We start from the raw sequence: 21,591 nt of genomic DNA on the forward strand, positions 1-21,591 counted from the left end.
AGAATAGAAAAGAATAGAAAAGAAGATATAGTAATAGAACATATCAATGAAAGAATAGAAGAAGAGATATAGGAATAGAAGAAAGGTATATAGGAGATAGAGGAGAGCAATAGGACAGGGGACGGAAGGCACTCTAGTGCACTTGTACTCGCCCCTTACTGACCTCTTAGGACAGTGATGGTGAACCCTTTATCCATCAGGTGCCAAAAGAGCATGTGTGCACACTATTGTGCATGCATGAGTGCCCACACCCATAATTCAATGCCTGAGGAGGGCAAAAAAAGCTTCTCACATCCCCGGAGGCCCTCTGGAGGTTGGAAATGGCCTGTTTCCCAACTTCTGGTGGGCCCAGTAGGCTCATGTTTTGCCCTCCCCAGACTCCAAAGGCTTCGCCGGAGCCGGGGGAGAATAAAAACATCCTCCCACATCCCTCTGGAGACTCTGGAAGCCAAAAACGCCCTCTCAGAGCCTCTGTACAAGCCAAAAATCAGCTGGCTGGCACACACATGCACATTGGAGCTGAGCTAGGGCAATGGCTCGTGTGCCAGCAGATATGGCTCCCTGTGGCACCTGTGGCACCCGTGCCATAAGTTCGCCATCACTGATCTAGGAGATGGAGATAGAGAATGCAGATTCTAACACACAAGCAATGATACATATGTACAGTTACGGGCCCAACAAACACCCAGGCGTTATATATGGGTCAGGCAAGGGCTCCTCATCATCGGTGCTACCAGAACGCTCTTGGGGACCGGCGCGGGCATGTTCTGTAGACACGCATGTGTGCATCGGCATAAGATTCGGCTTCTGCACATGCACCAGAAGCCAAATCCTGTGTGAGGATGCACACGAGAGCAAGATTTCTGCTATTTTCACCAATATTTTTGCTTCTGTGCATGGATTAATTATTCCTCTCTACAGTACTTTGGTACGACCACACTTGGAATTTAAAAAGGCCACTGATAAACTAGAGCAAATTCAAAGGAGAGTTATTTATTGTTATTGTTGTTGTTGTTGTTATTCATTATTTATTAGATTGTTGTTGTTATTATTCATTATTTATTAGATTTGTATGCCGCCCCTCTCCGAAGACTCAGAGCATCTCACAGGATACAATATAAAACACTGAATACAAAATAAATCTAATTAATTTAAAAACTATGTATGCTAAAACCCCAGTATAATTAAAATTAAACAATTCAATCGCAGCCATACATCACATTTATTGAGAATATTGGTTGAGGGCCCTCTCTATGGTGGCCCTCTCTGTGGCACCAACTGCCTCCAGAGGCCCATACTGCCCCCATACTATACAGCGGCTCCCAGAAAACAATACAATACAGTCTACAAATCCAATGTTAAAAAACAAATTAAGAAGTCCTTATTAAGAACGATCACCCAACTCAATATACCATACATAAAGCGAGACAGCCGAGGGGGAATCAATTTCCCCATGCCTGGCGACATAGGTGAGTTTTCAGTAATTTACGGAAGGCAAGGAGGGTGGGGGCGGTCCTAATCTCTGTGGGGAGTTGGTTCCAGAGGGTCGGGGCCACCACAGAGAAGGCTCTTCCCTTGGATCCCGCCAAACGACATTGTTTTGTCGAGTTACAAGGATGGTGAGTGGTCTGGAAACCATGTCCTATGAGGAATGGTTAAAGGATCTAGGGATGTTTAGTCTCCAAAGGAGAAGACTGAGAGGAGACTTGATAACTTTCTACAAATATCTGAAGAGGGATCAGCATTGTTCTCATTAGCACATGGAAGGACTAGAAACAATGGAATTAAACTGCACGGGAGTAGATTTAGATGAGATATCAGAAAAAACCTTCGAACATTAAGGATGATAAACCAGTGGAACAGTTTGCCACAGGAGGTGGTAGGCTCGCCTTCACTGGAGGTCTTCAAACAGAGACTGGACAGTCATCCTTTCTGGGATGGTTTAATGTATCCTGCATTGAGCAGGGGGTTGGACCCGATGACCCTGGAGGTCCCTTCCAACTCTATGATTCTATGGTTCATATTTTTGTTTTTTGCATGCGTGGAAAGAAAAAATCACCAAAAATCACCAAAATCTCACTCATACGCATATTCTCACACAAGATTTCACTTCTGGCACATGTGCAGAACCCAAATCTTACACCGACGCACATGCCCACTCGCCGGTTAGCTGGAGCTGCGTACACAGCTCCATTTTTGCTACCGGAATGCCGTATTGCCCTGTACTAGCTGCAACCCGCTACTGATATGAGTGTAAAGGAAAGAAAGAATGTTTACACTCCTGTCAGAAGCTCTGAGATACTTCCCGGTTTGCTTGTTTGTTTGTTTGTTTGTTTGTTTATTTATTTATTTGTCAAACAAATATAGTATTATAGTACATATTAACATAAGTAGAACGTAGTAATAGAAAGGATAATAAGACAGTAGGACAGGGACATTAGGCACAAAAGTGCACTTATGCACCCCCCTTACAGACCTCTTAGAAAAGGGGAGAGGTCAGTTGTAGATAATGTAAGGTTGAAGATTTTCGGGTTGGGGGAAGCAACAATAGAGTCAGGCAATGAGTTCCAGACAGTGACCACTCTATTGCTGAAATCGTATTTTCTGCAGTCAAGTTTGAAGGTTGAAAGGATTGAAAGGTGGCATCAACCAGGAAGCCTTGGGGATGCCCAATTGTGGGCTTTTTTCATGTCTCCAGCAGAAGCTGGAGTGAAGGACAGGTGCTCAACCCCGCCCCACAGTAGCTCCTGGGTCTCAAACGTGGGCTTTCTAATTTCCTGCCTGACGTTCCAACAACTGTGCTCATAAGCAGAGGTGATATTCAGAGAGAGAGAGAGACAGAGAGAGAGAGAGAGAAAGAGACACACACACAGAGAGAGAGAGAGAGAGAGAGAGCACAGGAGCACCAAAGTGTCTTAAAACTACTAGGGAGGCCTCCTCCTCCAACTTTTATGGAAGACCTGTTATATCTTACGATTTGCAATGAAGTGTTGGGACTTTCCCTCATAGGCCCAGTGGGTCTGGCTTACCACTATCTTATAAGGGTCCTGGAATAAAACTCAGGGTAAAGAAGGAATTGATAGCAAACAGGGAGGAATCAGTTTGCAACAAGATTGAAACGAATTAATCTTCAAATCCTTTGAACCGGGTCATGGGACGCAGATGACTAAGAGCAGAAAGGCTAAAATTTATCAAGCATTGTCAAAGAAAGCAGAAGGAACCAGATTACAAAACCAGCCCATCAACGCTAAACAGTATTCAAATTCAACCCTGCATTTATCTTATGAATTCAGGGATTTTTCTCATAAAGGTCCCCTACAATAATCTCAATTCATCCAAGCTATTTAGCAACTGAAGGAGGCATAAAACCCCCAAAACCAAAAATTAACCAGGTTTACCTTGTCGCTTAGCTTTTGCAGCCTCTGGAACCTTGGTTGTTCAAACTCCAAGGGAAAGAAAAGTAGATCTGTTTTAAAATCAAACTAATAAAAACTATGATTCAACCACGTTGTTTCTGCTCAAAATCCACTACAGCCTTCTTGAAAGGGTGCTAGCCCACTCCAGAAAAATCAATATTGATGCGTTGATCAGAAACAGTTTACATTGTGAAGCTTAATGCAAAACCATAGATTTAGAGCAGTTCACACCTCATTTCAAGAAATGCCACCTCCCTTGTATGTACTCAAAGCCTCAGTTTCCCAACTGGTGTCCACAAAGAAATAGCAGAAGAGCTTCTGGCTTCAAATGGACAACTATTAATGATCAAGGACTCTGGGAAAGGAAAACCCGTATCAACCATCAGTACCAGTCAATGATCTTTGTGACACATTTTTAAACGTTCAATTGACTGACTTTCAAATTTATTGAATAAAAGAGATAATAATAACAATAATAATAGTAATACCTTGTGGAACTTTCGAATACAGACGGATCATCATTTGGAACACAACACACCAGATAACGCAGTTTGTCAAAAGACCGAAACATACAATTTATTGATATTGCTGTACCAGGTGATGCCACAGAGTCAAAGAAAAAGAACTAGTAAAACAATAACGAAACATTGCAACCTGGCCATCCAAACTACCCAATTATGGATGAAACATGTGACATTTTCATCAGGGTACTTGGCACCATGTCCAAGAATTTTACACAGTACATCAAGAAATTGCAGCTTCCTGCAATAACATCAGCAGAAATGCAAAAAAAAAACCCCAAAACCCTGCACTACTTGGAACATCGTATATTTTTTAAGAAAACACTCGGTCGATATCTAGGCTGCTGGCAGCAATCCATATCAACCATCAGAGCCAGTTAATAATATTTATGACATATGTTTAAATGTTCAATTGACTGAGTTTCATGTTTAATGAACAAACATATTATTATTATTATTATTATTATTATTATTATTATTATTATTATTATTATTATTATTAGGAAGAACAACAAGAACAACAAGAACAACAATATGGTTTTTTTTAAATATTTTAAATTATATTTACATTTGTCATGAATTGTTGTATCCTGCTGTGCGCCGCCCCGAGTCTGCGGAGAGGGGCGGCATACAAATCTAAATAATAAATAAATAAATAAACAACAACAACATTGGACCAGAATACCTCTGAGACCGCCTTCTGCCGCATGAATCCCAGCGACCGATTAGGTCCCAGAGTGGGCCTTCTACGGGTCCCGTCAACTAAACAATGTCGGTTGGCGGGCCCCAGGGGAAGAGCCTTCTCTGTGGTGGCCCCGACTCTCTGGAACCAACTCCCCCCAGAGATTAGAACTGCCCCTACTCTCCTTGCCTCTCGTAAGCTCCTTAAAACCCACCTTTGTCGTCAGGCATGGGGGAACTGAGACATCTCTCCCGGGCATATACAATCTATGCATGGTATGTTTGTATGTATGTTTGCTTAGTAAATGGGTTTTTAAAAATATTTTAAATTATAATTTAGATTTGTCATGAATTGTTTTATTTTGTTGTGAGCCGCCCCGAGTCTGCAGAGAGGGGCGGCATACAAATCTAAATAATAAATAAATAAATAAATAAATAAATAATAAACAACAAAAACAACTCAATATATGGATAAAAAATGGCCAAATTCAGTCTAGGCATCTGGCTCAGTAGTAAGTAGATTGTAAAACCCTTTGCTACCGGTTTGCACGCATGCTCATACACATCTATAGAAGTGTTCCAGGTAGAGTTTCCTGCTGGTACCAGTTCGTAGAACTGGGCCGAACTGGGAGCAAGCCACTGCTGATCTGGCTGAATGTGCAACCAGCAATAATCGTAACAATTCCAGATTTTATTATTTTTTCAACTGACTTTCTTTAAGCAGTTCTAGCCTCTTAATGAAAGGCTATTGCATGGAAGGACAGAATGACACATCCGATGCCTTGCACTCTTCTCTGGTGGGTCCCAGTGGGGAATTCAGAACTTTTTAATTGAAAGCTTCAAGCCCAAGAGTCATGCAAAAGCTTGTACAGCACACTAGGCTATCATAGGCTTTATCTCGACTAAATAATGTTGTTTGGCGGGCCCTAGGGGAAGAGCCTTCTCTGTGGCGGCCCCGGCCCTCTGGAACCAACTCCCCCCCCAGAGATTAGAACTGCCCCCACCCTCCCTGTCTTTCGTAAACTACTCAAGACTCATTTATACTGCCAGGCACGGGGGAGTTGAGATATTCCTTCCCCCTTGGCCATTACAAGTTATGCATGGTATGTCTCTGTATGTGTTTGGTTTTATAATAAGGGTTTTTAGTTGCTTTATTATTGGATTGTCACATGCATTTTTTATCATTGTTGTTAGCCGCCCCGAGTCTATGGAGAGGGGTAGCATACAAATCCAATAAATAATAATAATAATAATAATAATAATAATAATATTATTATTATTATTATTATTATTATTATTATTATTATTATTATTATTATTATTATTAAACTCTAGTAAGTGACTCGAGAGAGTGGGGACTTCAAACCAGGGTTAAACTAACCACAACTTTGGGTGACTTCTGAATCCAGCCCAGCCCTGCTAGTTCTGAACCAGGGTGAAGCCATAGCTCTTACCTTTCATTGCCTTAGGCAAAGAGGACCATTTTTGGACAAGAAAACATTTGTTCCAGTGACTAAGGTGGAAACGCTTTTTAGAAACACACCATAAATCCTAAAAACAGCCCCACTCAATATGTTGCTGAAATTCAACTTCCCTCTCTGGTGACCTGATTCCAAAATCAAAATGTCTTCCTCCGCCCTTCCCAGTGTGAAGCCCTTTATCAGAGATGTTGATGGGTGCCCCATCACCCTCCAGCCTCCACAACTCTGCTGGCTGAGGATGAGGGGAGATGTAATCAGAGGGAAGTGTTTTAGCTCCTGAAGATAAGGCACTGGTTGCTACTCCTAGGAGATTAAATTGGGAGGCAGAGACCAGTTGCCAACATCTGCAAACTGGCTGACTTGATGCAGGAAGCTGCCATCTCAAAGCCCATGTCTATCACCACCCCCATCACCCAGTAAATCAAGGTGCCAATGTGACTGGTCCTCAGATTCTGCAGCCCCTTTGCCCTCCCTCCTGCTCCCCAACTCCACCCCACTGCTTGGCCTTTCAGCCTCCTTCATGCGCAAAAGAATGCCACTGACGTCCCTTGAAAGCTATTCAGGTGGAGACAGGTTCCTAAATAAATACAGGGTTACAGGATTTCTAATATACAAAGAAAGCAGCACACTTTCCATTTCACTTCCAAACAAGTCTTCAGTCACAGCTCTGGGCTTAATTTTTTGGAAGGAAGGAAGGAAGGAAGGAAGGAAGGAAGGAAGGAAGGAAGGAAGGAAGGAAGGAAGGAATAGATTTTTTTTTAATTGGCCAAGTGTGATTGGACACACAAGTTATTTGTCTTTGGTGCATATGCTCTCAGTGTACATAAAAGAAAAGATACATCTGTCAAGAATCATGAGGTACAACACTTAATGATTGTCATAGGGTTCAAATAAGCAATCAAGAAACAGGGAAACAAAGAAGGAAACAAAGTAGGAAACAAAGAAGGAAATAAAAGAAAGAAGGAAGGAAGAAAGAAAGGAAGGAAAGGAAGAAAGAAAGAAAGAAAGAAAGAAAGAAAGAAAGAAAGAAAAAGATTGCCAAGAAGGGCGGATAACAGTAGGTTTAAGAGGAATTGTTCGGAAGACCGAGAACTATGCATGGACCTCCACAGATACTACAGAACAGGTTGAGCCGGATAAACAGGTCTGCAAAAGCCCTCGGGAGATTGGAAAGAGTATCACACAAAACTTTTAATAACCTGTATTTCATGACCTACATTCATTAAAGCTTTCAAGTTGCAGGGCTTCATTAAGAACCGCGTTAAGAAAAGGAAAAAGAAAAGCAAATATGCCGGACAAATTGGCATTTGGTAGAAACGGTTAAACCCAGCTTTATTCTGAAAGCTCCAATTTTTCTCCTAGAAAATATTTGTTTTCTGCATGATGATTTCCCCGTTTATATCAGCTATTGAGGATCTGTGGAACGGCGGTGCATTTAGGCAAACAGATTTGAGGTTGGTTTGTTTCTTTGCAGATGCTTCACTAGCCAAAGTAGATAACACCATCGGTACTAGTAGGAACACTGAGGATGTTACCTAGTTTGGTAATGAAATGTCCTGCAAGGAAACAACCAAGCTTAGAGAGCACCAAGGAGCCCTGGTTTCAACCCTGAGCTTTATTATTATCCAATAATAATAATAATAATAATAATAATAATAATAATTATTATTATTATTATTATTATTATTTATTAGACTTGTATGCCGCCCCTCTCCGAAGACTCGGAGCGGCTCACAACAAAATACAAAGCACAAATCTAATATTATAAACAATTATAAAAACCCATTATAAAACAGTCATACCATCCAATTAAACCATACATAAAATGAAACAGCCAAGGGTCAGTTATGTCTCCGAAGCCTGGCAGCATAGGTGGGTTGTCAGTGGTTTGTGAAAGGCAAGGAGGGTGGGGACAGTCCTGATCTCAGGGGGAAGTTGATTCCAGAGGGCTGGAGCCGTCACAGAGAAGGCTCTTCTCCTGGGGCCCGCCAGATGACATTATTTTGTTTCAGTTCCGTTGTAACTTTGAACAGTCACTAAGTGAACTGTTGTAAGTCAAAGACTACCTGTAAGGTATTTTAACATTCCAACAGTTAGTCTACCAGGCTGCCCAAACAACCCAACACTCGTTTATTTTTTAGCCAACTCTTTAAACCAGGGGTCCCCAAACTTGGCAACTTTAAAGACCTGTGGACTTCAACTCCCAGAATTCTCCAGCCAGCATTCTGGGAGCTGAAGTCCACCAGCCTTTAAAGTTGCCAAGTTTGGAGACCACTATATTTAAACAAACATTTTTCTAGCGTGCAGGACACAACGTTCAAGTTTAGAAAAAAAAAATGTTACTACATTTTGCACCCAATTATTTATATCAGTAGCCACGGGTAAAGGAATCACTCGTAGAAGCTTTTAATTCAGGGCATGGATGTTATGAAATTGTTCCTGCCCCAACTACAGGGCTCCGGACCGGGGATGATGGGATCTGCAGACCGGGAAGGAGAGACATACAAATTTCCCACACATAATTTTGGAATCATAATGACTCAAAGACTGTAGTTTCTGCCCTGCCATTGCCAAGGAGGGAGGGGTAAAATCTTTCCCAAATTTTAGAAGCCTCCAGCGAGCAAATACAACCCAGGTACAATGGCTCTTTGCAGAAGGCATGTTAAACAGAAGCCAGAGGCACCTTCGCTCTTCTAAAAAAATGTTCAGAGGGTGCCGTTCTCAGTCCTCTCTACATACTGAGAGACGTTGTTCAATTTTGAGCATTACCAAAATAGACAGAAGCCTCTTGGACAATTCATGTGAGACAAGAGTGAATGGGCCACACAGATCAGTGACTTCTAGCCAATATTCTCCAGGGACCCAAGATCACCAATATAAGAAGTGATACTGTCTAACAATTAACGTTGGGCAATGTATGATTTAGGTAATATGATTGAAATGCATAAAGATTAAGATTTAGGTAACAATGATATAACAGAGCAATGTATAACTAGTAGGCTGATAAAATAATAAAAAAAGCTGTAGCAATAATGTCAACAGGTAAATGTGCAAATTGTTGAGTGCTTAAGACTTGATATATAACTGTAATTACGAATGGTGAAATCTGTATAAGTTGTGTTCTGTTTTTGTTTTTGTTTGTTTTATGGTATTTGTGTATTTTTCTTAATGTAAATAATTAATAAAGATTATTTTTTTTAAAATAAAAAAATAGTAAAAGTAGGATAATAGAAGGAAGATAGATAGATAGATAGATAGATAGATAGATAGATAGATAGATAGATAGATAAACAGAAGGGAAGAAGATAGCCAGCAGCAAAGTGGATTGTCTCCGTTACAGTAGCTGGAAGAGCATTATTTCTCCTGCCGCACAAATCCCAGTGGCTGATTAGGTCCCACAGAGTTGGCCAGGCCCCGTCGACCAGACAATGTCATCTGGCGGGGCCTAGGGGAAGAGCCTTCTCTGTGGTGGCCCCAGCCCTCTGGAATCAGTTTCGTCCTGAGATCCGTACTTCCCCTACTCTCCTCGCCTTTCGCAAGAGCCTTAAGACCCATCTATGTTGCCAGGCACAGGGCAGCTAGATCTTGCCCCCTTTTCTCTGACCATTAAATGTTATGTGTGGATGTGATTGTGTAAATTGACTGCTTTTTAATGTAATGGGATATTAGATTATAATTTTAACTATTAGATTTATATAATGTTGTTTTTTGTACTGTATTTTGTGAGCCGCCCTGGGTCTTTGGAGAGGGGTGCCATACAAGTCTAATAAATTATTATTATATTATTATTATTATTATTATTATTATTATTATTATTATTATTATTATTGCCTTTCGTAAGCTACTCAAAACCCACCTCTGCCGCCAGGCATGGGGGAATTAAGACTTCTTCTCCCCCTAGGCTGATACAACTGTATGTATGGTATGTGTGTACGTATGCTGGTTTTATACATTAAGGGGTCTTAAGTTAGTTTTTAGTATTGGATTTTTTTACTGTATATTATTCATGTATATTGTTCATGACTGTTGTTAGCCGCCCCGAGTTTTCGGAGAGGGGCGGCATATAAATCCAATAAATTGAATTGAATTGAATTGAATTATTATTATTATATCTAATTCATTAGGTTGGGACAGATTCTCTTGGAGAACATCTATGTAAGGTAAATGGTAGCTAAAAGTCAATAGAAATCTGATGACATACAATCAATTATACAAACAGAAGTGTAAATATAATAAACTGTACCCCAAACCTTAAAAAAAAAAAAGACAAATTAGGTATTTTTTAACCATCATATTGCAAGACGCCCTGAGTTACCCTGTGGTGGACGGCCAATACATTTTACAAATAAATAACACCACTTGGCCTCATCTGAAGGCCGTGTTAAACCCAAGTAAAATAAGATTGTGCCAAACAACAATAAGACCACATTTATGCTGCGCTGGGTGTCAACACAAGCCTAGGCCCACCGGGAATCTTCACCCGTGGGAGAATAACCCCACCTTTTTAATAGCAACCCACCTGAAACTACACAGCAAAGAGAGACAAGCCTAGATGAACAAAATTCCTCCATCCCGAGGAGGAACGAGGCTCGGCAAACCTTTTCCAACCGTTTGGAAAACTTGTTTTATGACTGTTGCTTTTTAACCTTTTCTCTGTGCTTTGAGAGAGAAGGGGGGGTGGACTTCGTTTATCAAAAACTTCATTCCCATAGTAACTCTTTGCCCGAAGATATTTCAGTCATTCCACAATGAGCTCAACGCTGAATACGGGCCCTTGTTTTATGGATGAAGTCAAACTTGAATCTTTTTCCCCATTTAAAAACCAGAAGGAGGGTGAAGAAGGGAACCATTTCACCAGAAAACCCAGTATTATATAAAAAAAGGGGAAAAAACCTGCAGCAACCAAGCCGTTCCGACAACTCAAAATTACTTGTCAGTCAAATGTTTTAATTTTAGGCGTTATAACAAATCTGTGCTGAATCATAAGCTGACAAGAAGTTTCTACTCCTGGTTGATCTGACCACATATTTCAGAGAATGAATCGGGCTTGTTTTTCGTGAAAAAGAACGTTCGGCAAAATCAGTTATAAAAGTATTTTTAACATTTATTTATTAGATTTGTATGCCGCCCCTCTCCGAAGACTCGGAGCAGCTCACAACAGGAACACAAAATACAAATCCAAAAAAGTAGAACAGTTAAAAAAAGCCCTTGATTAAAAACATTCATGCAACCCAAACAAACCATACATAAAACGGAATGGCCAAGGGGAATCAATTTCCCCATGCCTGGCGGCAGAGGTATGTTTTTAGGAGTTTACGAAAGGCAAGGAGGGTGGGGGCGGTCCTGATCTCCAAGGGGAGTTGATTCCAGAGGGTCGGGGGCACCACAGAAAAGGCTCTTTCCCTGGGTCCCGCCAGACGGCATTTATCCTAGAGATTGATTCAATAAACCCTGAAAAACCTACATATGCAGAGTCAACTGGCCACAGTGCCTGGCTGCCATCTTATTCTTCCATCTCCACCAAATAAAAGTCTCTCATCAGAAAAAGTGCTGCTAAGCTTCCAAATCGTGTTTGGAACAGACCGACGATACCTGTTTGACAATAATACATGCAATCTCACCAACAGACTTATCAAGTTTATCGCATGCTGAGTGTAGCCAGTCAACTTGAGAGGGGAAAAAAGTCAGGTTTCTCATGGAACGGAACTTAAAAGGAATGCTTTATCATTTATTTAATTTGATGTAAGAGGCCTTATCGCTGAGCAGAAGGCCACAGGCAGACTGCTGGGCAGAAAATCAACTTTTTTTCGAAATACACTTTTGCAAAATGAGTGAAGGTAAGGGCCTTTCAGGTTTGCAACCTAACCTAAGCACGTGACGCAATCGTAGCTTTCATGGGAGTTAAACCAAGGTTTGATACACAGAGATTCGATCCAAAGATGACAGCACGCATTAAGCGACAGCATAATTCATCTGGAAAGGATTGTTCGGGGCGGGGTGAATGGAAAGTAATAGAGCTTCAAAGAGGGTATTTATACGCCGTTCAAATTGCCCCTCTTTTATTTTCCGAAGCTTAAATATTGCCCTTCTACATTTTAGCAACCAGCGTGGCTGATTTATAACTCTCCATTTCAAACAAATCAAGTTAAACCTTTTCAAGCGAAGCAGAGAGAGAGAAAAAAAACCAGGATGGCTAACTTAAGCATTAAAAAAATTGTAACCAGCAAAAAAGGGGGGGGGGGGAAACCACATACCAGTGTGAGTCCGCAGGTGTGCTTTTAAGTGGGAAGATTTCGTGTACACTTTAGTGCAACCTAAGATAGAAAATCAGAAAGAGACATTAAGTTATCAATTCAATTCAATTTTCAATTTATTAAATTTGTATGCTGCCCCTCTCCGAAGACTCGGGGCGGCTCACAACAATATCAAGTATGTTTACGTCTAGAAAACGGTAACATTCACCATAAAACTGTGTAACAGTGCTGGTAGTTCTAATGGACAGCCTTAATATATTTAGGAAATTCGATTTTTAAAGTACAAAAAGAAGACGATATGTAAAACTGCATAAATTAGACGGCGAATATTGATGTATGAAAGGAAGATATGATAGAACTGTGATGTTTTTCTCTTTCTGGTTTAAGTATGCCGAGTTGTAAAATGCTGTAGTTATGTATGTGTGTGTATCGGTGTTACACATATACATGTTACATATTTTTGGTGATAATGAAAAGGAAGGGAGACTAGTATAGATCTATTTTCAGCTCTTTTGCTCTCTTTAGCTAGTCATACCCTTACCAGGATTTGAACCTGGGGGTCAGCAGATTTAACCTCTAGACCACAGAATCTGCCCTGAGTCTCCGGAGAAGGGCAGCATACAAATCTAATAAATAATAATAAATAATAATAATCTATTCTGCTCAGCTTTGGACCAGGGAAGAGCCATATGGGTTTTTTTGTTGAATCACCCTGATTTGACAAAAACGTGTGTGTGTGTGTGTGTTTTCTTTTTGTTGTTCTGTTTTCTATTTTCTATCTATTGTTTTCTTTTTTTGTATATGTCTAAATGCCAGCTTTTAAAAAAAACTTTCAATAAAAATCTGGGTTTTTTTTAAAAAAAATCTAAAATAAATAAATAATAATAAATAAAATATATATATTTAAGAAATTCATTCAAATTGCCCAGAGCAAAAAAGAAAGCTGCTAGTAATACACACAAATCACAATCAACCACCCCTAAATTTTCAGTTCAATACATTTACTGCCCTAAAAGTGCAAGCTGAATTAATCAATCAAGAATCTTATAATTATGCATCTCGCATTTTATCCACTTCCTTTATAAGCTGTGTGTTCAACCGCAAAATCAGTTATAAACACATCACAGTCTGTTATCTGGAACGACATACAACTTTTATTTCAACCTATTTTTAGTTTAAATTGCGGTGGGGGAAGAAGACATCAAGGAGCAGAAACGCAGCCGAAACTTGAAGAAAGCGGTGAGCACACTTTTCTTCAAGGAGCTATGACTGCTGGTCTTCCCCACCCTACTGAGCGAACTACATTTCCCATCATTCTGAGCCAACAAGCTCACGGGAATGTTCAGGTCTGAGATGTGCAAGGTTTTTACGTTCAAACCTTGCATGCGCTTAAGGCACGTTATTTTATTAAACGTTTCCTTCTTTTGAAACAAGATGCGAAATGCTATTTGACCAGATCTGGCACGTTGCACAAGAGAAAGAAAATATTTGGAAGGGTTTCTCGAAGGACAATAGCGATGAATAGGGCCAGGCCTGTTTGTCAGGGAGTTTATTTTTTTTAAAAAAATTATCTATCTATCTATCTATCTATCTATCTATCTATCTATCTATCTATCTATCTATCTACCTACCTACCTACCTACCACTCTCTCTCTCTCTCTCTCTCTCTCTCTCTCTCTCTCCCTACCTACCTATCTACCTATCTATCTATCAGATTTCTATGCCGGCCTTCTCAAAGCGACTCAGGGCAGTGTACAATGTTATAAATGCAACAATATATCAATTGGAAATGAACCCGGAAATGTGCCTTTTGGGAATAATTAGAGGACGGGATAGTAAGGAACATTACTATTTGATAACACATATATAAACATCAGCAAGGTTGGTGTTTGCACAAACTTGGAAAAAGGAAAATACACCAAATGAAGAAATGGTGATTAGGAAAATGCTCGATTGTGCCAAATTAAGCAAATTAACATACAAATTACAGAATAAACAAAATAAAGATTACTACACAGTTTGGGGGAAATTATATAGTTGGATAGAAAAGAAGAAAGAATTGAACTAACGTTTAAGAAAAAGAATGAATCAATGGAAACAGAATTGTAAAGTATTAAGCTAATTCATTTTGTGTGTGTTTTTATCTGAAAGTTTGTCTGTATGTCTTGTTTTGTCTGTTCATTATTAAAATATTTTTTAAAAAATTTAAAAAATGCAACAATATATAAAAGAAATCTAATTTACTTTAAAAGAATGATGCAAATTGCTAAACATATTTAAAACCCCATATACAGACATGCACGTTCATCGAATTCAATCATTCATAATAATCTCATCGCTCATGGCCCCGCCTTCCTCAATCTTACCGGGGTAATCGCAGTAATGAATCCGCCTCTTCTCCAAGTCGGGGTTACTCCTCCGATTATACCTGATGGTTGGGGCACTCGGCGAATTCATGGGGATGCTGGCGGTCAAATTTGGGTTGTGGATGGCCAACTTGGAAGCGATGGTGGCAGCGTAAGACGGAGGCGGTGTTAAATTCTGCATCATTTCCACCTGCCGGTCGGGACTGCCAGGTTCCGAACTCGGGGGCGATGGCGGGAAGTAGGTAGCTGGCTGCTGCAGGAACTGGCCGGGCATGGCGTACGTGCAAGGGGGCACCCCATGGAACTGTTTCATGGAGGTCTGGGGCATGGCGGGAGAGAGGGTGTTGAGGCCGGTCATGGAAGAAGACAGGGAGACATTGCTTAAGGGGTCCATCCCTGCTCCATTTGGCAGGTCTAAATCAGGAGAACTGAGGAGCTGGTACAGCTGGCCCTGCTGCGGCCCAGGCACGGAGAGGCCTAGATCTGATGGAGACATCTCCTGCTTGATGAAGAGGCTGTTCACATCCGGCGCCTGGTGGGGGCTGAAGATGCTTGTAAACTCGGGGAGGGCCTGGGCAGAGTTGGGGACCCCAGGAGTTGTCTCGCTCTGGTGGTTGAAGGCACCAACCGGCTCGGTCTTGATGTGTGTTGCAGGGCCTCTTGGGGCTTTGAAGAGGCCCGTCCTCAGCTGGGACAGATCCGGTAGGTAGAGGTTCATGTTGACACTGTAAGGCACCCCGTCACCATTGGTGAAGAACTGATCCACCACTGAGGCACTATCCCGCCGGTACTTTTTCTGCTCGTGGAGGGGGTGTAAGTGGGGGAGCTGATGGGTCAAATATTTCTCCATCTCGCATCGAGTCTGGATGAGAATAAAATCAGCCAAAAAAAAAGGAGAGAAAAACAAAGAGAGAGACATAAGTTTACAAACTGGAACCACTGCGAATCTCCAGCATTAATTACTCACTCCCAATGGGGCAGTATTAATAGACGGAAATTGTAATTTCATATATATGGTAAACATTTTATGGATATGCAATAGGAGATATTAACATAAATATTACTTTCTTTTTTATTGTATACAGTATATCACAAAAGTATACATATATATTATATATGACGGTCTTGGTAAATTCGGGTTTCTTCCCATGTAGGATTTAGAAATTTCTGGCGACGTTTTGATGAGGTTCCACTCATCATCTTCAGGCTGGTGCTTCTGTCCTTGTTCTAGGGCGAACAAGAACAAGGACAGAAGCACCAGCCTGAAGATGACGAGTGGGACCTCGTCGAAACGTCGCCAGAAATGTCTAAATCCTTCATGGGAAGAAACCTGAATATACCAAGACCGTCATACCTGTACCCGTGAAAATCTACGAAAACACATATTATATATATTTATATATATTAATAAGATCATATATTGAATTGAATATAACGTGTAATGAACTACAAATACAAAATGCAATAGACACAAGTTATGATCTATGGAATTTTTAAAGATTTATTTTGTTTCTTTTTTAATATTTTGTGAAAACCAATAAATAAACTTGGGAAAAGGAAAAAAGCCAAAAAGAAAGAGAGAGAGAGAGAGAGAGAGAGAGAGAGACAGACAGACAGACAGACAGACAGACAGACAGACAGACAGACAGACAGACAGACAGACAGACATACATAAGCTTACAAACTGGAACCACTGTGAATCTCCAACGCAATTACAAAATTCAAGGCCAGGATGAGAGTTTTTACAAATTTACACCATACTTTCAAAAAGCCACCTTTGTGATCCAGAAGTATTACAAATGGGGAAAATTCACCCAGAAGTTAGTCAAAGAATCTCTAGTCTATTCCTCTGCCTTGAGAACATAGCAGCCTGAGCAGGAGGAACAGAGATTAAAATTAAAATTCACCAGCAGGACTCGTTTTCGGGAATTGTTCAGCTCTTGAATTAAGTTTTGCATTCATCCCCCGCAAAAAGGAGACCCGCCATCCGGTCCAATCAGAAAGTTTTTATTTATTTTTCAAGAAAAGTGAGCAGAGGTCAAAGGATCTCACATGGATAGATGCATGCTTCACCTGCCTACCTACCCAGACTACACCTTCAAGAAGAGGCAGAGAAAAAGATAAGAATAACTCATGAAAGCTGTTCCTGGGCATAAGAATCAAAAGTGAAAATTAAACTCTTGGATACATTATCCTGGAAGGCTAAATATAGCAAGTGATACAAACGGGTGGCAAAACATTTAGCTCTAAAAAAGCCCCACGTGCCATTTTCCTCTGAAGGACTTTTTCCCATTCTTTTTTTAAATCAAGGCTTCCAAGAATGCAGATTTGGATGCTTTGGCATCTTCAGCCATTCAGATGGTCCCCTTCCTCACAAATAGATAGATGATAGATAACGGGAAGGGGGGGCACAGACAGACAGATGGATGGATGCTAGATGGACAGGTGGATAGATAGATAGATAGATAGATAGATAGATAGATTATTTGTTTGTTTGTTTGTTTGTTTGTTTGTTTGATTGATTGATTGATTGATTTTTATGCCACCCTTCTCCTTAGACTTAGGGTGGCTTGCAACATGTTAGCAATAGCACTTTTTAACACAGCCAGCATATTGCCCCCACAATCTTTGTTCTCAGATAGATAGATAGATAGATAGATAGATAGATAGATAGATAGATAGAAAGAAAGAAAGATAAGATAGATAGAGTGACAGACAGATAGACAGACATATGATAATCTCTCTCTCTCTCATCTATCTTCTCTGTATGAGGTTAGATAGACAATGATGATAAATATTTAGATGATAGATAGATAGATAGATAGGTAGGTAGGTAGGTAGGTAGACAATAGACAGACAGGATGAGAGAGAGAGAGAGAGAGAGAGAGAGAGAGAGAGAGAGAGAGAGAGAGAGAGAGAGAGAGAGAGAGAGAGATGATTTATATCTGAGAAGGAAAGAAGAAATAAAATCAAATAGGAACACACGGGAGTGAGGTAGGACTACTTTTGGGTCACTTTTTATGGGCGGGGGTCTTGCGTTTTTCCCACAGGGAGAAAGGCAAACAGCCATGGGTGAAAATCTCGCCAAAACAAGTGGATCCGCCAGTCTCCAAACATTTTGGTTCGAGAGAACTAAAGACAATGCTAAGCCAAAGGTCACCGCATGCCACCGAGATCCAGAAGCTTTCGCTTTGCCCACGACGGCCCAGGACAGGGGTGGTGCCGCGCGGCAGCAGGCTCTCTTTTGGAGATTTCCCCCACCCACCGGGATACCCCGGACGGGAGGACTCCTTCTTCACACCGCCTCCTTCCCTCCCAGACCTGCGGGCTTGGGGGGTTCAGCTTCCAGAGAAAGAACGCGCAACGGGCGGAAGAGATCCCGAAGCCTGAGACGACCAGGATTTCAGAAGAGGGTGCCCACGGGGGTCCCTACATTCCCTTCCGTTTGAGGGATAGAGGCTCTCTCTCTCTCTCTCTCTCTCACACACACACACACACACACACACAAACTTCCGATGCTCCCGAAAGTTCGTGTCCTCAACCACTCCAAGACGCTGCGCGGATCCAGAGATTCCGCGCAGCCACGCGCGGCGCGACCCGCAGAGCCAGCAACGATGGACGAACCCACGTGGGTGTCCTACCTCGCATTCCCGCCCCCCTCCGGACTACAACCGAGCCTCGGGTTTCCTCGCGGCTCCCTCTCCCTCCGACCCGAGACCACCCGCCGTCCTCCGCCGCTCCAGCAAAGTTGGTATTATTTTGTGGAAGGGGGTGGGAGACAGAGAAAAATAGGAAAGCGTGTGGCCCACCCCGAGCACGATTCTCCCAGCTCAAAAAACTCAAACTGCCCGAGGAGTTGCTCATACAGTTCTACAGGGGAATCATTGAGTCCGACATTTGCACCTCTATAACTGTCTGGTTTGGTTCTGCGACCCAACAAGACCGACAGAGACTTCAGAGGATAATCAGAACTGCAAAACCAAAAAAAACCCCCAAAAAACAATTGCTGCCCACCTGTCTTCCACTGAGGACCTGTACACTGCACGAGTCAAAAAGAGGGCGGGGAAAATATTTACTGACCCCTCGTATCCTGGACATAAACTATTTCAACTTCTACCCTCAAAACGTCGCTACAGAGCACTGCACACCAAGACAACAAGACACAAGAACAGTTTTTCCCCCCGAACGCCATCACTCTGCTAAACAAATACAGTAATCCCCTCAACACTGTCAAACTATTTACTAAGTCTGCCCTACTATTACTTCTATTCTCTTCTCTTCTCTTCTATTTTATTCTATTCATAGGGGCAGGGAAGGGGGTGTCCAACAAAAGTTAGCAAACCTCTTCGCTTGGCACCGCTAGGCAAGCAACCCGATGGCTTTTCTGTCCATTCCTCCGCAACTATTTCGGGGTCCCGTCACCCACTCCAGAAAGAAAGCCGGGGGTGGGGAACTCCTCAACGGGCGCTGCGAGTGGAAAGCTTCCCTGGCGGGTTGCGGCTTTTTTCCCCACTTTAGCCCGGGCAGCTGTTGAGCCGGGGATCCGCTTCCAAAAGCGCTCGCACCCCCGGCCCCGTCTAAAATGACTTCTTTGCGTGGGCGCACGGGAGCCGCGCTCCGCCTCTGCCTCGCTCGGCCAAGCCGGGCGCACAAGGTGGCAGCTGCTGCCGTTTGGTCGCTCGCTCTCTCCGCCCGCGCCCGCCGGAGGGAGGGGCAGCCAGCGACAGCACTCGGCCCGGGCCGAGCTTGAAGGGGAAACCCGGCCCGCCTGCCAGCCAGCCAGCCGGCCAGCTAGCTCCCCGCGCGCCCGGCCACGTGCGTAAAGAGGAGCCGCGGAGCCCGGGCGCGCTGGCGGGTTGCCCACGCAGGTCCCAAAGTGGCTGGAACGGAGAGGGGAAGAGGGGAGGCTAGGATGGGACAGAGGGAAAGCCCCGTCCGGCCATCCTCGAGAAGGGAGCCTGGCGCAGCGCGCTGCCCGATCGGGTGGGGGGGAGGGGGTCCCCGAACAGCCCTTTTGGGGACGAGGCCCAGGAAAGCAGCCGCTGCTCGGTGGGGGAACGAGCCTCCTGTACGCGCGGAAGACCAGAGGGGCTCCGAAGGGACATCATTTTTTCCTTCCTTCCTTTCCTTCCCTTTTTCTTTCACTTTCCTTCTTTCCTTCCCTTCTCTTTTTCTTAACTTTCCTTTCCTTCTTTTCTCTTTTCCCTTGCTTCCCGCCTTTCCTTCCCTTCCCTCTCGTTTTCCTTCATTTTCCTTTCCTTCTTTCCTTTCCTTCCCTTTCCTTCTCTTCCTTCTCTTTGATTCTTTCCTTCCCTTTCCTTTTCTTCCTTCCCTTTCCTCTTCCCTTTCCTATTTTCCTTTCCTTCTCTTCTTCCTTCCCTTTCCTCTTCTCTTTCCTTCCCTCCTTCATTTCCTTCTTCCCTTTCCTTTCCGCTCGCCCGCCTGCCCCACCCAGCCCGAGGCTCGCCCGAGGCCGGGACACACCCAAAGCAGCCCAGCGGCCGGGGCCTGCCACCCGCCCTTTGCCCATGCCCCGGAAAACTCCGTCTCAGAACCGACGCCGACGCCAATCCCTACGAGGCGGATTCCTCCTCACCTGCACCATCTCCTCGCCGGGCATCCGGGTAGCGTTTTGCTGCTGCGGTGGAGCCAGCGGCGGCTTGAGCTCTTCGGGAGCCGGCGGCGCGAAGATGGACCCTTCCCTGCCGCCCAGCACCGGCTTGAGCTGCGCGAAGACGGGCTCCTCGGGCCCTAGGCGGACGCTCATGCTCAAGACCCGGGTAGTAGCCATGGGGCGAGGGCAGCTCCGCGGGAAGAAGGCGCCTGGCCCGCCCTGGCGCTGCTCACGCCCTCCGCCTCCTGCTCCTGCTGAAAGCTGCTGCTGCTGCTGTTGCCTCCGCCACCAGCGCGCATCGGGCTCCTCTACCTGGCCGAGAACACCCTCCCTCCTGGCGGACCCCGGCGCGTGCCCGCCCGCCTCTATTTCAGCGCCTCCACCCAGGAGGAGGCCCGCCCGGCGCCCCGCCCTTCCCAGCGCTGGGAAAGAGAGGAGGAGGAGGGGGGGGAGCTGGCTTGGTGAACTGGCTGGCTGGCAGACAGCAGGAGGGGCCAAGAGCGCCCCCTCTTGCCAGGCGGGCCGCCACCCTCCCCTTTTCCCCTCCCGCCACCCCAGCGCTGGGCAGCGGCTCCTCCCTTCGGGCCAGCAGTCCGCCCCCTCTCCGGCTTGGCCGGGCCGCCCTCCGCTGGGAGAAGAAGCGGCAATCGGGCAGGGCAGGCCGCGCCAGCAAGCTCACTTTCCGCGCTGCCAGGCTGCGCGGGATCCCCGCTTGGCTGGCCTCCGTCCGGGACGCCTTTTTGGACGTCTGAGTCCTTCCCGGGAGAGTTGGACTGGGATTCCCCGACCCCGGGCTGTGGGACAGGAGGGAAGGAGGAAGGGGTCAGAGCGGCTCTTGGTTGCGCTCTGGGTGCCAAGCGAGAGAGCAGGCGAGGCGGTTGGGATGCTGGCCTGCCCCGCGACGTGGGACTGCGGGACCCCCTCGTCTCTGGGTGGCAGAGAGGAAGCCCCCTCACTCAAGGGACGGAGGGCTCCCGGGGGTTTCACTCCTTTGTTTATTTGTTTGTTTGTTTGTTTGTTTATTGCTTGCTTGCTTGCTTGCTTGCTTGCTTGCTTGCTTGCTTGCTTGCTTGCTTGCTTGCTTGCTTGCTTCTTTCCTTCCTTCCTTCCTTCCTTTCTTGCTTCTTTCCTTCCTTCCTTTCTTGCTTCTTTCCTTCCTTCCTTCCTTGCTTCATTCCTTCTTACCTACCTTTCTTCTTTCTTTCTTTCCTTCTTTCCTTCCTTCCTTGCTTCTTCCTTGCTTGCTTCCTTCTTTCCT

General features: G+C 44.0%; 1 protein-coding gene across 2 annotated transcripts in view; it reads right to left on the bottom strand.

Annotated features, from left to right (window-relative positions):
* KLF5 (KLF transcription factor 5) overlaps window positions 1-20,661 on the bottom strand; it is a 43,929-nt gene extending 23,268 nt beyond the window's left edge. Inside the window, exons 1-3 of one of the 2 annotated variants that reach the window (XM_070751357.1) lie at window positions 20,316-20,661; window positions 14,720-15,581; window positions 12,354-12,413 (exon numbers count right to left, since the gene is read on the bottom strand). In XM_070751357.1, the coding sequence (XP_070607458.1) occupies window positions 12,354-12,413; window positions 14,720-15,581; window positions 20,316-20,510 (1,117 nt within the window). In that variant the 5' untranslated portion in view covers window positions 20,511-20,661. Of the gene's footprint in view, window positions 1-12,353; window positions 12,414-14,719; window positions 15,582-19,061; window positions 19,188-20,315 lie in introns of those variants that run through there. The other variant, XM_070751356.1, reaches the window with a different exon arrangement.
* Window positions 20,662-21,591: the final 930 nt, after the last annotated feature.

The sequence above is a fragment of the Erythrolamprus reginae genome, chromosome 4, assembly GCF_031021105.1.
Source record: "Erythrolamprus reginae isolate rEryReg1 chromosome 4, rEryReg1.hap1, whole genome shotgun sequence".
In the NCBI taxonomy this organism is placed as follows: domain Eukaryota; kingdom Metazoa; phylum Chordata; class Lepidosauria; order Squamata; family Dipsadidae; genus Erythrolamprus; species Erythrolamprus reginae.